At 44.2% G+C, this 13,385-nt stretch overlaps 1 protein-coding gene across 1 annotated transcript in view; it reads right to left on the bottom strand.

The window, feature by feature from the left end:
• ANKFN1 (ankyrin repeat and fibronectin type III domain containing 1) overlaps window positions 1-13,385 on the bottom strand; it is a 151,240-nt gene that overhangs the window by 117,451 nt on the left and 20,404 nt on the right. Inside the window, exon 4 of the mRNA XM_040639825.1 lies at window positions 11,789-11,999. Within this exon, the coding sequence (XP_040495759.1) occupies window positions 11,789-11,999 (211 nt within the window). The remainder of the gene's footprint in view (window positions 1-11,788; window positions 12,000-13,385) is intronic.

Here is a 13,385-nt window from a genome sequence, read left to right as displayed (position 1 = left end):
GGGCCTCTCTGGAGCCACAGAATGAATACGTGCATCTTCCTGGGGCATCAGTTTCTCCATACAGATTTTGGTGAAAGCATATTATTTAGAAATCAAAACAAACATGTCTGGAGGAGAATGGAAAATTTTCCCCAAAATTGAAAGTTAAAAAAAAAAAAAAGAGGAACTTTATAGAAACCCGCCCCCCCCTTTTTCCAGGCTAAGTCCCCAGGTGCCCCTGAGAGCTCACTTGCCTCTGTTGCTAGACGTAATTCCATGGACGAGTAGAAGAGGCACTAACTGAGCCAGTGGTTTCCAACCATTTCACACAGCAAAACGTTTATTATTTTTTTTCTATGGATTTTTTAATAGCTTAATAAAACACTCTCTTTTGAAAGATTTTCTTTATTGACTACCAAATCAGCTCACTTATAAAGTAATCATTTTCTCCCTATTATTAATGACCTATATAACTGCCAACAGTTGCATCTGTTCAGTATGAGATAATCAGCCTAGCAAAGTGGGTTAATATATTTTAAGCAGAAGCAATATGATAATTATATTAGACTGTGTAGTTTTCTCTTGAGTGATGATGGGAAGTTTAGGCTTTTTGACACCTTGCAAACTATTCTGAGAGCACCCTTCCTATTTTTGCCACCCCAGAATGAGAACATTTTAACCCCCTTATCTTATTATTATTATTTTAACTCGCTTGTTATAAACATGAAGAAATCAAGACCCAAGTAGGTGAGATTATTATCCAAGATTTTCTTAAGAACCTTAAGGAACCCAGGGAACTTCCTCTAACCCAAATGGAAGGCAAATTAACCCCATATTTATGTACTGCAATTTTCTAATTGCTATCGATTTGGCACGAGACCGGTGAGCTCATTTTGGGTGGCTGGTTGGATACAGAAACTAGAAAGGCTATGTCTATCATATGATTGGTTCTCCTGCCCATCCACTTCTCTTTTTCTTGGATCCCTTCCCCTTTTACTTCCACACTCAGGATATTTTCCTCTTGAGTGCAGAATTCCTGGTCTGTTTGCAAGGTTTGGTCTTCTCTCTCTTACTGCAGTTGGTTCCTTCTCCAGCCAAGCAGCTATCCCTCTGAGCAGCCATAGCCAGCACAATAGAGGGTCTGTGAGTGTGTGGTGAGCCGTCCGGCTGGGGCAAGACCACTCAGCTGCTCCTGAAATAGGCCCCATGCTATTGTGGTGTTTAATTATCAACAGCATTTCTACCACCCAGTGTCTGAGTGGGTATTTGTTCTAAGACCTGCCCAGCTAATTAACTACGAGGTGGGGGTGGGGGTGGGGTGGGAACTTGGTGTTCAAAGAATACAATTACGGTTACTGTTTAAATCCTGAGATAAATAATGATCGGACTGAGCGTTTTTTCCTCACCCTCAGACTCTAACCTATGGATCGCCTACTACCTACCATTTCTTAATTTCGTCTTGCCCTGCAATTGGTGAGTTTGGGCCTGGCTGATAAATGGTTAGAGACTGAAAATATAACGAGGGTAAGATGTAAACTAATTTTAATTCTTAACTGAAAGTTTTAGGGAAGAATTCATTTGATTTGCTTGAAAAAAAAATGACTACATCTGCCTATGACTAATGCTATGGCATACTGCAACTCAGCAACCACTGTTCTATTGTTACTAGTATTTTTCTTTTCTTTTTTTAAATTTATTGATGAGAAAAGGAGGCACAAGGCAATCCTTCAGTCTCAATGTCTGAAGGAGCCTTAGATGACTCTTGTAACAGCCTTGGCCCTGTATGATTTCCTCCAGGAGGGGAACTCGCTTCTCACCAAGGCAGCCCTGTCCATTCTCACTCTCAGTTTTAATTTGAAAGAGTTTAATTTTAAAGTTTCCTCATCCTAAGCTGACACCTGCTTTCCTCTTATTTCTACACTGGACGCAAAGGGGTGAGAGGGCTTTGGGTTACTGATCCAGATCAAGCGCAGCCTGTTCCGAACGTGTGACCCTCCCCAGCTCCGCTGCCATCTTGAAGCCAAGTGTCTCATCTGAAAAGTGGCGTAATGAGCTGTCTCAAAAGCTGCGGTAAGTTATTGGTAATCCTTACATAGATGGCTCTCAATTAGTGGAGCTCTGTATTATCATTATCACACTCATTGGTCTGTGCTATAGTTTTTAGAGGCACACAAAAATAAAACAAATACTTGTTTTATCAAATACTCTATGTTCTTTCATCTAAAAAAAAAATCTCTTGCCCCAGGTAAACATTTTTTGTCCCAGCTGCCATTCAGAAATATATTATATACTAAGTGGTATCAATTTCAACCCTATCTGTTATTTCAGAGAAGAAAACAAGGTCACTTAGGAATAAACCCTGAATTGTAAGCCAAAGTCCTCTGGGCAACCAAGAGTAGCAGTTAATAAAATTTATCTTTCCTGACAACCTTCTAACAACCTCACAACTGCCTTGTTTTCAGGTAGGGACATCAAAAGAAATACTATAGAGGAGTTCAAAAATTAAATTTTTTAAAAAGATTTTTATTTATTTATTTGACAGAGAGAGAGAGAGCACACAAGCAGGCAGAGGGAGAGGGAGAGGGAGAAGCAGGCTCCCTGCAGAGCAAGGAGCCCAGTGTGGGGCTCAATCCCAGGACCCTGGGATCATGACCTGAGCTGAAGGCAGATGCTGTTAATCTACTGAGCCACCCAGGTGCCCCCCAAATTAAATGTTTTTTTTTAATTTTAATTTTTTAAATTATATTATGTTAGTCACCATACAGTACAACCCTGGTTTCTGATGTAAAGTTCGATGATTCATTAGTTGCGTATAACACCCAGTGCACCATGCAATACGTGCCCTCCTTACTACCCACCACCAGTCTATCCCATTCCCCCACTCCCCTCCCCACTGAAGCCCTCAGTTTGTTTCTCAGAGTCCATAGTCTCTCATGTTTCATTCCCTTTCTGATTACCCCCCCTTCTTTATCCCTTTCTTCCCCTACCGATCTTCCCAGTTCTTATGTTCCATAGATGAGAGAAATCATATGATAATTGTCTTTCTCTGCTTGACTTATTTCACTTAGCATTATCTCCTCCAGTGCCGTCTATGTTGCAGCAAATGTTGAGAACTCGTTCTTTCTGATGGCTGAGTAATATTCCATTGTATATATGGACCACAACTTCTTAATCCAGTCATCTGTTGAAGGGCATCTCGGTTCCTTCCACGATTTAGCTATTGTGGACAATGCTGCTATGAACATTGGGGTGCATATGGCCCTTCTCTTCACTACGTCTGTATCTTTGGGGTAAATACCCAGTAGTGCAATGGCTGGGTCATAGGGTAGCTCAATTTTTAACTTTTGAAGGGACCTCCACACTGTTTTCCAGAGTGGCTGTACCAACTTGCATTCCCACCAACAATGTAGGAGTGGTCCCCTTTCTCCACATCCTCTCCAGCAATTGTTTCTTGCCTTGTCAATTTTTGCCATTCTAACTGGCGTAAGGTGGTATCTTAGTGTGGTTTTGATTTGAATTTCCCTGATGGCTAATGATTTTGAACATTTTTTTCATGTGTCTGTTAGCCATTTGTATGTCTTCATTGGAAAAGTGTCTGTTCATATCTTCTGCCCATTTTATGATTCAAAACTTCTCATACCAGAAAAGCTCCAAACCTCTGTTGCAATTTACTTCTTCTGCTGAGGTTCGGGAGTCAGAATTCACTCTGGCTTCCCTCAGGTCCCAACCTGTTGTCTTAATTTCAGGTTTTCCCAAGGATTTTCAGAATGTGGTTCCAAAAAGTTTTAGAGATTTAGAGATTAAATGTTTCATTTTAATTGCTGTGGTGTTTTCTCGTCCTAGAGCTCATTACATTCTGGACATGGGGCTCTGGAATGTTCTTCCCTGCTACTTTCCAGCAGAATGTGGATTCACAAAGCCCATATTATATAGTTTAAGTTGTAATTGTGGTTCTTTAAGAAGGCAGAGCCAACGACACAGAGAAAGACTTCCATCCTAAGTTTCCCAAGCTCCAAAGGGCAAATGGACATTTCTAACACAAGCATACAAAAGCCTTGAGGAAATTATTTAGAAAATCCAAAGCAGATCACCAAATGATGTCATGGCTTAAGTATGAAAGAAGAAAATCTTATCTTCTGCCAATACTTTTGGTGCTAACAGAAATATAGTATAAACCACATCATTTAAAATTTCCTAGCAGTGACATTAAAAAAGAAAAAAAGTGCTGAAGGTTGCTGAAGGGAGGCGGGCGGGGGGATGGCCTCAGTGGGTGAAGGGTATTAAGGAGGGCGCTTGTTGTGTTGAGCGCTGGGTGCTGTTTGTAAGTGATGAATCACTAAACTCTACTCCTGAAACCAGCGTTTCACTATATGTTAACTAACTAGAATTTAAATAAAAATTTGAAAATAAATAACATGAAGAAGTTAAAAAAAGAAAAAAGGGATATTAACTGTAATCATCTTAGTTAACTCCGTAGATCCAAAATATTGTCATCTCAACATGTAATCAATGTAAAATCACTGAGATAGTATATGTATTATATATAAGACACATATAAAAATAAATATATGTGATACGTATCATATCTTAAGCCTTGAAAATTCAGGGTAGTTTTACATTAAGAACACATTTTAATTTGGACTGGACGCATTTCAAATACTCCGTTGTCGTACGTGGCTGGTGGCCCTGTGTGGGACAGTGCAGTTTTAGAACACAGAATTCCACAGGCATTAAAAAGTGCTTGTATTGGGCAGTGTCTTCTTTTTTTTTTTTTTTTTAAGATTTTATTTATTTATTTGACAGAGAGAGACAGACAGCCAGCGAGAGAGGGAACACAAGCAGGGGGAGTGGGAGAGGAAGAAGCAGGCTCCTAGCAGAGGAGCCTGATGTGGGGCTCGATCCCAGAACGCTGGGATCACGCCCTGAGCCGAAGGCAGACGCTTACCGACTGTGCCACCCAGGCGCCCCTGGGCAGTGTTTTCAATAGACAAACTATACAACAGGTGGGTAAAATATTTTTTAAATTATTTACCAGAAACTCTTGGCTTGTTTTATATTGTTTTTGCTATTTATATTGACTAACAATTTTTCTGACCATTTATAATGTGCAAGGGAAATAGTTTAAAACTGTTACTACATTTAATCCTCAACAACTCCGATAGATAGGTAGGGGCCAGCCAGCCTCCAGGAGGGCCCCCAATGATCTCTGTCTCGCAGTGTTCACACCCTGCTACACGTACCAGAGTCGGTCTGTGTGATCAACACCAATGAGAATATGTCATTCCTGAGATTAGGTCATAAAAGACACTGTTGCTTCTACCTTGGTGTCTCTCTCTCTCAGGTCATTTGCACTGGGAGAAGCTAACGGTCATGTCAGGAAGCAGGCCTCTGGAGAGGCCCACGCAGGAGGGAACGTAAGTCACTTGCCAATAGTCGGTCAGAGTAAGGTTAGACGTGGATCCCCCAGCTCAGTCGAGCCTTGAGGTGATAGCAACAGTTATGTTGCAGGAATTTAGGGACGGGGGCCTCGACTGTGAGCGTGTGCCTGGCACAAGGACGGGCTGTGTCTGTTGTCAAAGGTATCTTTTAACTTTATCTAGAATGTTTTCATTTTTTACAAGGAGAATATATTCTGTGTTCCATGAATATTTAAAAATTAAAAACAAGATGGGGCGCCTGGGTAGCGCAGTCGTTAAGCGTCTGCCTTCGGCTCAGGGCGTGATCCCGGCGTTCTGGGATCGAGTCCCACATCGGGCTCCTCCGCTGGGAGCCTGCTTCTTCCTCTCCCACTCCTCTGCTGTGTTCCCTCTCTCGCTGGCTGTCTCTCTGTCACATAAATAAATAAAATCTTTAAAAAAAAATTAAAAACAAGAGAATGAAAGGACAATTAACTCTTGAGGAGCAGGACGGTAGACCTTAGGCTGTGGCTGCCTGATGTCTAAATAATTGTTTGGAAATACAAAAAAAGATCAATTCACTCAGTATTTGGTAAAATCATTCCCTTCAAAATAAATTATATAATCACACCCTTCAAAAGAAGTACGCTTGGGATTCATTCAATTCAGCATATACTTATTGAGTGCCTACTGTTTGCTGGGGATACCGTAACGAATGAGACAGACAGGTTCTGCTCTGTGGAGCTTCCATTCTAATGCAGGAGAGACAGAAAAACAAATAAAATGAAAAAATATATAGTGATAAGTACTATGTAGAAAAAATGATGTGACTGGAAAGTGACTTTGGACTTGGTGGCCAGAGAAAGCCTCACCCGAAGATGTGACATTTAAGTGGAAATGTGAGGAAGCAGCTGGCCAGGGAATGCTCACGACTGAAAGCATTCCAGCGCCCCCCGCATGGGGAGCAGCCAGGACAGAGGCTCTGGGAAGAGAGTGCGGCGTGTTCACGGGATGGGAGGGAGGCTGGTGGGGCTGGGGTCCCGGGCGTGAGGGGTGAGCAGTGTGAGATGAGGCTCGAGGAGCAGGCCTGTAAGTCAGGGTGAGGATTTGTACACCTATTTTAATGAAGCAAACAAAAATACCTGGGGACTCATTCTAGAGACCTGCCCAAAGCTTGTTCTTTACATATTCTTAATGGCTGCAAATCTTTGTCCTTTGAGGGTGGATTTGATTTCAGGAAACCTCTCTAAATCATTTGAAGCCAAGTCTGGTGAACATGGAGGGTGATGACGCTGGGCAATGCTGTTTTGGAACAGAAATCAGGTGTGACTCTAAGCAACGAGTCAGATTCTCTCATAAACTGGCTCCGAGGACAAGTCCAAAAGTGTTTAGAGCAGTGGCAGCTCTGTTGGAGCAAGTGTGGGGGTCTCCCATGAGGACCATGTTAAAGGATAACATTTGTTTGGATTGTAGACTTTCTGGGGTGTTTGTTTATATATAGCCAGGCTCATTAGTTTATAGTCACACCTCTTAGACGTGCCCTGAACCGGTCCCAGCACCAACACGATCCCTCGACTACTGCAGAAACCAGCGGTGCATCCTGACGAGTCTGCCAACACTGTAACAGCGGTGTCTGCACCGCACTCACATGACAGCCACTCGGCAATCCCATTTTATGAAGTCACCGCACACAACTAAGTCTGGGCGACATCTCCGAGTTCCAGAGACACTATCCACGAGAAAGCGAGCGAGTTCACAGAGAAACGCAGAGAGGTCTGCAGAGAAGGGAGAACACGGCTGTAGGGAAGGGCAGAGAGACTAAAGATGAGGAACATTCCGCCATTCTTCCTGGTCTGCATTATTCAATAGTGTAAAACTGAAAACAGGCTCATTTACAGCGAAATTCTACAATAGTACCCGGAAAATAACAACACAACAATAGCCAAAGGTATTCCCAGGTATAAATCACCGGAAGATTTACAGGTATTTCCCACACACTGTGTATGCAGCACGCACGTAACTCATGCCTGTTTCTATGTGCCTGAATTCAATACCTGTAATTCCCAGCAGCCTAACACAGGGGCGTGCAAAATGTCAACTGAAAATTTCTGAGCACCTACTATGTGTCAGGTACTGGGGTTGAAAGATAGACAAAATCCATATGAGTGACCAGATTTGCACATGGTAGGTATTGAAAAAGAACTCATTTCTTTATGATTGCTGTTTCTACGCCCTAGATGATGCCAGATAAACAGCAGCCTCAGAAAGGTAAGGAGCTCACTGATGAGTCAGCACAGTCCTCCCAGAGACCCCTGAACTGGGACTGGAGGGTGGGGGCAGGACACGAGTTCGTCAGAGTAAGGGAAGGGCTGATGACTGGGGACTTCCACTAACAGAGGTAAGTCTTTCTCAGATAGCATTTGTCCCATTGAGCAGGAGTCATGGCAATTGGGATCCTGAATGGCTAGAACCATCAAAGGCAGAGACCCTGGGTGTCCCTATATTAGCTGTCCTAGCTCCAGTCCTTTTGGAGTCTCTGCCAGTGTCCTGAGCTCAGCACACCAGTCCAGGTAGAAGTAGTTGGGATTCTACTTTCATAATGGCTGATACTATCTTCTAGAAGGAATGAGTATTACTTTGCTGCTTGCCTAAAGGTGCGAAGAACAGAAAAAGTCGCTGAATAAAGACAGTAGATGGATCTAATGAGCAGGCGGGGCTGTGCATGTATTTAACCTTGGGGCCGTGTGCAAGTTTGGTGGCCACTTCTGGGACTTTCCCTATAAGTGAGAGTACCTGGTTGAGTTTCAAGCCGTGTTTGTAAGGAACACCTCGATACAGCATTGTGATTCGCGGGCTAAAAACTGGAAGACACTCCTGACCACAGGTTTAGAGTTAAGTCCCTAAACTCATCTGTGTCTTTGTGATTCCTGCGACGAATCGGGGCACATCACAGAGGACTTGCTTCTGAGTTGTGCTGGGATTCCTGGTTGGCAGAGTGGAAAGAGTACTGGGCTGGTTTTCAGAAGGGAACACCCAGGTAAAGGAAGACAGAAAAGTCACCCTATTAGAAACGGTGCTCACTGTTTTGAGATACTTGACTGGCATCAGAAGAGGAAGCGACGCAGGGTCAGGGAAGGAAAGAACGAGGTGCGACGGTGAATGCTTTTACACAAGTACCAAAGCATTTAATAGAGAGGATCTGGGTTCCAGTCATAGTTCTACCACTTCCTGGTTTTGCAGCATTGGGTGAATTATCTGACTTTTCTTATTCCAGTCTCCTCATTGATCAGAATGAGGAAACGGACTCCCATCTCGCAGGCCAGTGTGAGGACCAAATGAGGTGATGCAAGCACAAGGATTTTCACAATGTGAAATGCTCTACCAGCTTAAGGCCTCATCGTTATTTTTCTTCTCTTATATCCTGCCGCTGCAACTTCTGGGGAACGATTTGCAGCGGGTGTTTGCTTATCTGGCTCTGGCTGGCGGACCATGGTTTTTCTCCTGGGCTCGCTCACACTCATGCACAGAAGCAATTCTCTTCCTTTTGTACTTGATATATAAAGTGAATTAGAAATCCCTGAAAACAGCTTGTGCTTTTCTATCACACCTCTCTTCAACAGGCATGGCACCTTAGTGTGTAGGACAGAACAAAGAAAAACACCATAGGATTTTAGCAAATGGCACAAAGGGAAAGATGCAAGGCCCGGCGGCCACGGCCCTCCGTATTGATTATCTGGTAAGGCAGTCAGTTTGCATAGACGGATGACCCCAGGCATGGGTGTCCCACAGACCTGGGTTTGAGTCCTGGACATCCCTATTCACTTGCCAGATGTGTGACCTTTGGTTAGTCACTTAACCTCGCAGAATCTGTGCTACTGTGAAAACCAGAGATAATGCTTCACAGCTACTCAACCAATACTCCCTTGCCACCTTTGCACATGTGGGAGTCTATACTGGGTATACGCTCTTTGACTTCTTGGGTGGCCAAGGTGACTTAGGTGTCGTATTTCCTGAAGGCTAAAACCTGGGTTTCTTGCTCACCTTCCTTTACAAGTTGTCATGATGACTGTGGTTATCATGCCAGAGGGAATGAGAAGAACCAGGGACCTTTTGAATGAATTCGCTTTTGGTTTAACTCGATATTCAGGACGTGCATTCTTTTATGGAGATTTAATTATGCACAAGGGGACTTGGGGGGGATTGGGAGTCTCACTGGTTTCATGGAAAATGCAGAATTCTTTGTAGCTTCTCAGGTAAGTGGGACTAATGTTTCATCCAGCCCAGTGCAGGCAACGTCTGGATGAATGCTTTCCTTGTTCCTGTAGAATGGGGCTCAGTCTGCATTCTCTGTGTTCAGACCCTCTGATTCTCCACCGCGCTCTCGCTGGATCTTTGGGACAGACACTATTGCAACGTAAGTTGGAAGGCAGCAAAGACGACTTTTCGGTTTCTTCCATCTCTATTTGCCCACCCCTCCGAGCCTCCCATTCCACTTGAAAGAAGTGGCACTTTGACGATGGAGCTCTTACCGAAAAGCCCCAATCCTACTGAACCCAAATCCTCACTCTGTTTGACATGGATGTGGTGAGCTCAGCATTTTTAAAATAAAGAGTTTTCTGATACAAGGATCAGGCTCTGTACCTAGTCTTTGGGTGGTGGGGGTTTATGAAATTTAGGAGCAGAGATGTGGCCTCTAATTACATATTTGCTTGCTTCTCTTTCAGCCTTCTGGGTCTCACCACTTGGAAGTAAGTGAATCAGTATTAGTGAAAGTAACAGTTTGATGAGTTTACTTTTTTCTTTTAGGAAACATAAAAACTGTGGCTCAGAGCCATTGTGGTCATTGGGTCACAGAGTTTGCACCAAGGGGAATGCGAGTGCCTACCTCAGAATGTTGCCGTGAGGCTTAAAGGAGTGAATGCATGTAAAGTGCTCAGAATAGTGCCTGGCGCTAGCTGAGGGCTCCACGACTTTGTCCCGTCCACTCCTGGGCCAGCTCTGCCACTGGCCCCCGAGCAGCTCCCTTTGGCAAAGTACTATCAGCTCTACTTCAGAATATATCCAGAAAGAAGCCAGTCCCGAAAGACCACACATTACAGGATTCCACTTACATGACATGTCCTGCATGGGCAAATCTATAGGAAGAGGGAGTAGATTAGTGTCTGCCGAGGGCTGGGAAGAGTGCAGGGGTGGCTGGGGGGTGAGAGGGTATGAGTGATGAGAATGCTCTAAAACCGATCGTGGTCACGGTCAGACAGGGTGCATATACCAAACCCGCTGAAATGTACACGTGAAACGGATGCATTACATGCACGGAAATTATAGCTCAATAAAGCTGTTCAAAGATCCATCCAGAATTCCACGCCCTGCTCACTATCAGCGTCACCACTGTGCCAGTCCAAGCCACTGCGTCTGTCTCCTGGCCTCCTGACTGGTCTTCCCAGTTGCACAGTTGCCCACCGCTGTCTCTTCCCCACGGAGCACGGTAGCGATCTTTTAAAACGTGAAACAGATATGTCATTCATCTGCTTCGGCTGCCCTCTGTCCCCCCCCATTTATAATCAAAGTGAGCATCTGCCATAGCCTGCAAGAGCCGAACGATCTTCCTCGGTGATCCCTCTCCCCCCGTTGATGTGCTGTGGCCACACTGGCCTTGTTCTTCGAACATGGCAATCTCATTCCTGCCTTGCTCGACACCTTTCTATCTGCTGTTCACTCTGCCTAGAATTTGACCCCACATCTCCTCATGGCTCATTCCTTGATATCGCATAGGACCAGGCTCAAATGTCGCTGCATCAGAGAAGCTTTTCTTGCCCAACCCTATTTAGAATAGTCCCCACTCCATCAATGTCTAGCCACTCACTTTATTATCTTCATAGCATTCATCACTACTCGAGCCTATAATTTGCTTATTGGACGTTTCCTCCACTAGCATCTAAATTCTATGACAATAGGGACTCTGTCTTGCTCACCGTGGCATACCTGGTACCTAGAACAGAGCCCTGTCCTCAGTGTTTGTTGGATGAATGAGTGACTGAACGAAGCACCATATTCCCTGTAGACACGAGACACTAGCACATGCGTACTTACACGCTTTCTGTGTCTGCTTCCTACTCTACAGCCTCACTCGCCGTGTTTCACATATTTTATAACTTGGGTTAAATTCTTAGGAGGAAGTTCTTTCCAGGTTCCTTTTCAATTCCACTCAGTGCATTCTGTTTGTAATGTAACTAGATGCCTAGACTGGTTAAACACTATCGCTATTTGTGTGAAAGTCCATGAAAACATGTAAAGGAATTCGGAGCCTGTCTTCATAAACTCTTCCTGCTCTCGATGTCAGCAATGGCTATTTTGGTGGCAGGAAGCTGGGTCTAGTCTTAACAGTACATGTTTTTATTCCCAGGTTTACTTACAGTGTGGACTTTCTCGGGCCCCTGTCCTCAGAAGAATCCTGGCAATGGGCACATTGTTGGTCATGATGGCGATATCCAGAGGCGTCAGCCCCTCGCTGTTAGGTGTGTTGAGATCTAGCTCTTCCGGTGTGTACTGACACAGGAGGGTCTTCACAGCATCTAGGTCCTGTTGTTCGACTGCTTCGAACATGGCGTCATTGCCCTGGAAGTTCTGGAGGGCAAGAACACAGGTAGGTGAGCACACTTTCATCCGCCAGCTGGCCTCTGTGGTTTACTTGTTCTGCCGTCAGTGACGGCATCCCCACTTATAACTGCAATTTATCCCAACACACATGACTTGTTAAACACAGCTGGACCCTCCCTCCATCCTTCTAATGAGCATGAATGGATCCGCACATTTAGATGCACTGAGACCATACAGTATAGCATGGCTGGTCTACCGATAAGAGCAAACATCAGCTTTCCTCAAACCAGTATTTTGTGCAACACTGTCTGCTAGGTCATTACGAGGTGTTCTATGAAGAATGGAGCATGCAGTCATATAAATTTGGTGCACACTGGATTAAGCTGGGTTATCACATTATTTTGCTGTAAGACCTCTCTGAGCCTTTAATAATTCTAACATGCAGTTATGACTCTCCAATAGATGGGAAATATGACCTGTTTTAAATATTTGTTCACAGAATATTTTTTTTATTACATTTGTTTTCATTGCCCCTGGAATAGTGTTCTGCAGAACACATTTCAGGAAAATCTGGCATAGATAACGCAGCACAGGTTGCTGAAATGATGACTGGCTTGGAACTGAGAGCACACTTTCCCTCCGATTCTTCCCCTCCCTTCCCCATCGCCATGTCCCTACTATCACTCAGACCCAGACCATTGTCATCCCTTGCCTGGACGATGGCAGTGACCTGCCCGTTGCTGGTCCTAGTGTCCTCCAGCCCGTACTCCATACTGGCACAAGAATAATCCCTCTAGAGTTGACGATGTTACATACCCCTTCCTTTCTGCAACTCTTGAATAGCTCTCACTGCCTTCAGGCTAGCTCCCCAGCTCCAAGACTCCTTTGTACTAACCTCTGCACCTTCTCAGCCCAAAGCCCCAACCACTGAACACCCGGCATTTCTGAGCCCTCAAGGGAAGGGCTCAAGAGGTGGTGTCCAGTGAGGGTTTGAGTGGCTGGCTGGCCAACCGTGCTGAGAGGGCTAAAAGTTGAATATCCATAGGATACAAATCCCCTACAGAAAAATAATAGCTAGACAATAGGTTTACATTGAAAAGCTCTATCAGAGATTAATAGTAAACAAATGAGAAAAGCTCTGGAATTCTCTCAAATATGTATTTCTGCAGCTCATGGGAGACGAGCAACACATATGCTATTTACACATCTATTTGGTATCTTCTCTAGGAATTGTTTGCTCTTTAAAAATGTTGAAATATCATTGGTCCTGACATAGCACAGGGCTTGCCTGATTAAACTGTCCAATGTCTTCAGCGATCAAATATAAATATTTAGGTTGGCACGGTTTATTTTCAGTATCACCAAAAATCAATTATCTCCATCGAAGGCTGCAGGTCGGCCTAACGGAGCACA

This window comes from Ursus maritimus, unplaced genomic scaffold (assembly GCF_017311325.1).
Source record: "Ursus maritimus isolate PB19 unplaced genomic scaffold, ASM1731132v1 scaffold_24, whole genome shotgun sequence".
Taxonomy (NCBI): domain Eukaryota; kingdom Metazoa; phylum Chordata; class Mammalia; order Carnivora; family Ursidae; genus Ursus; species Ursus maritimus.
Note: the sequence above shows the minus strand (reverse complement) of the source record. Positions and strands in the feature narration are given on the sequence as shown.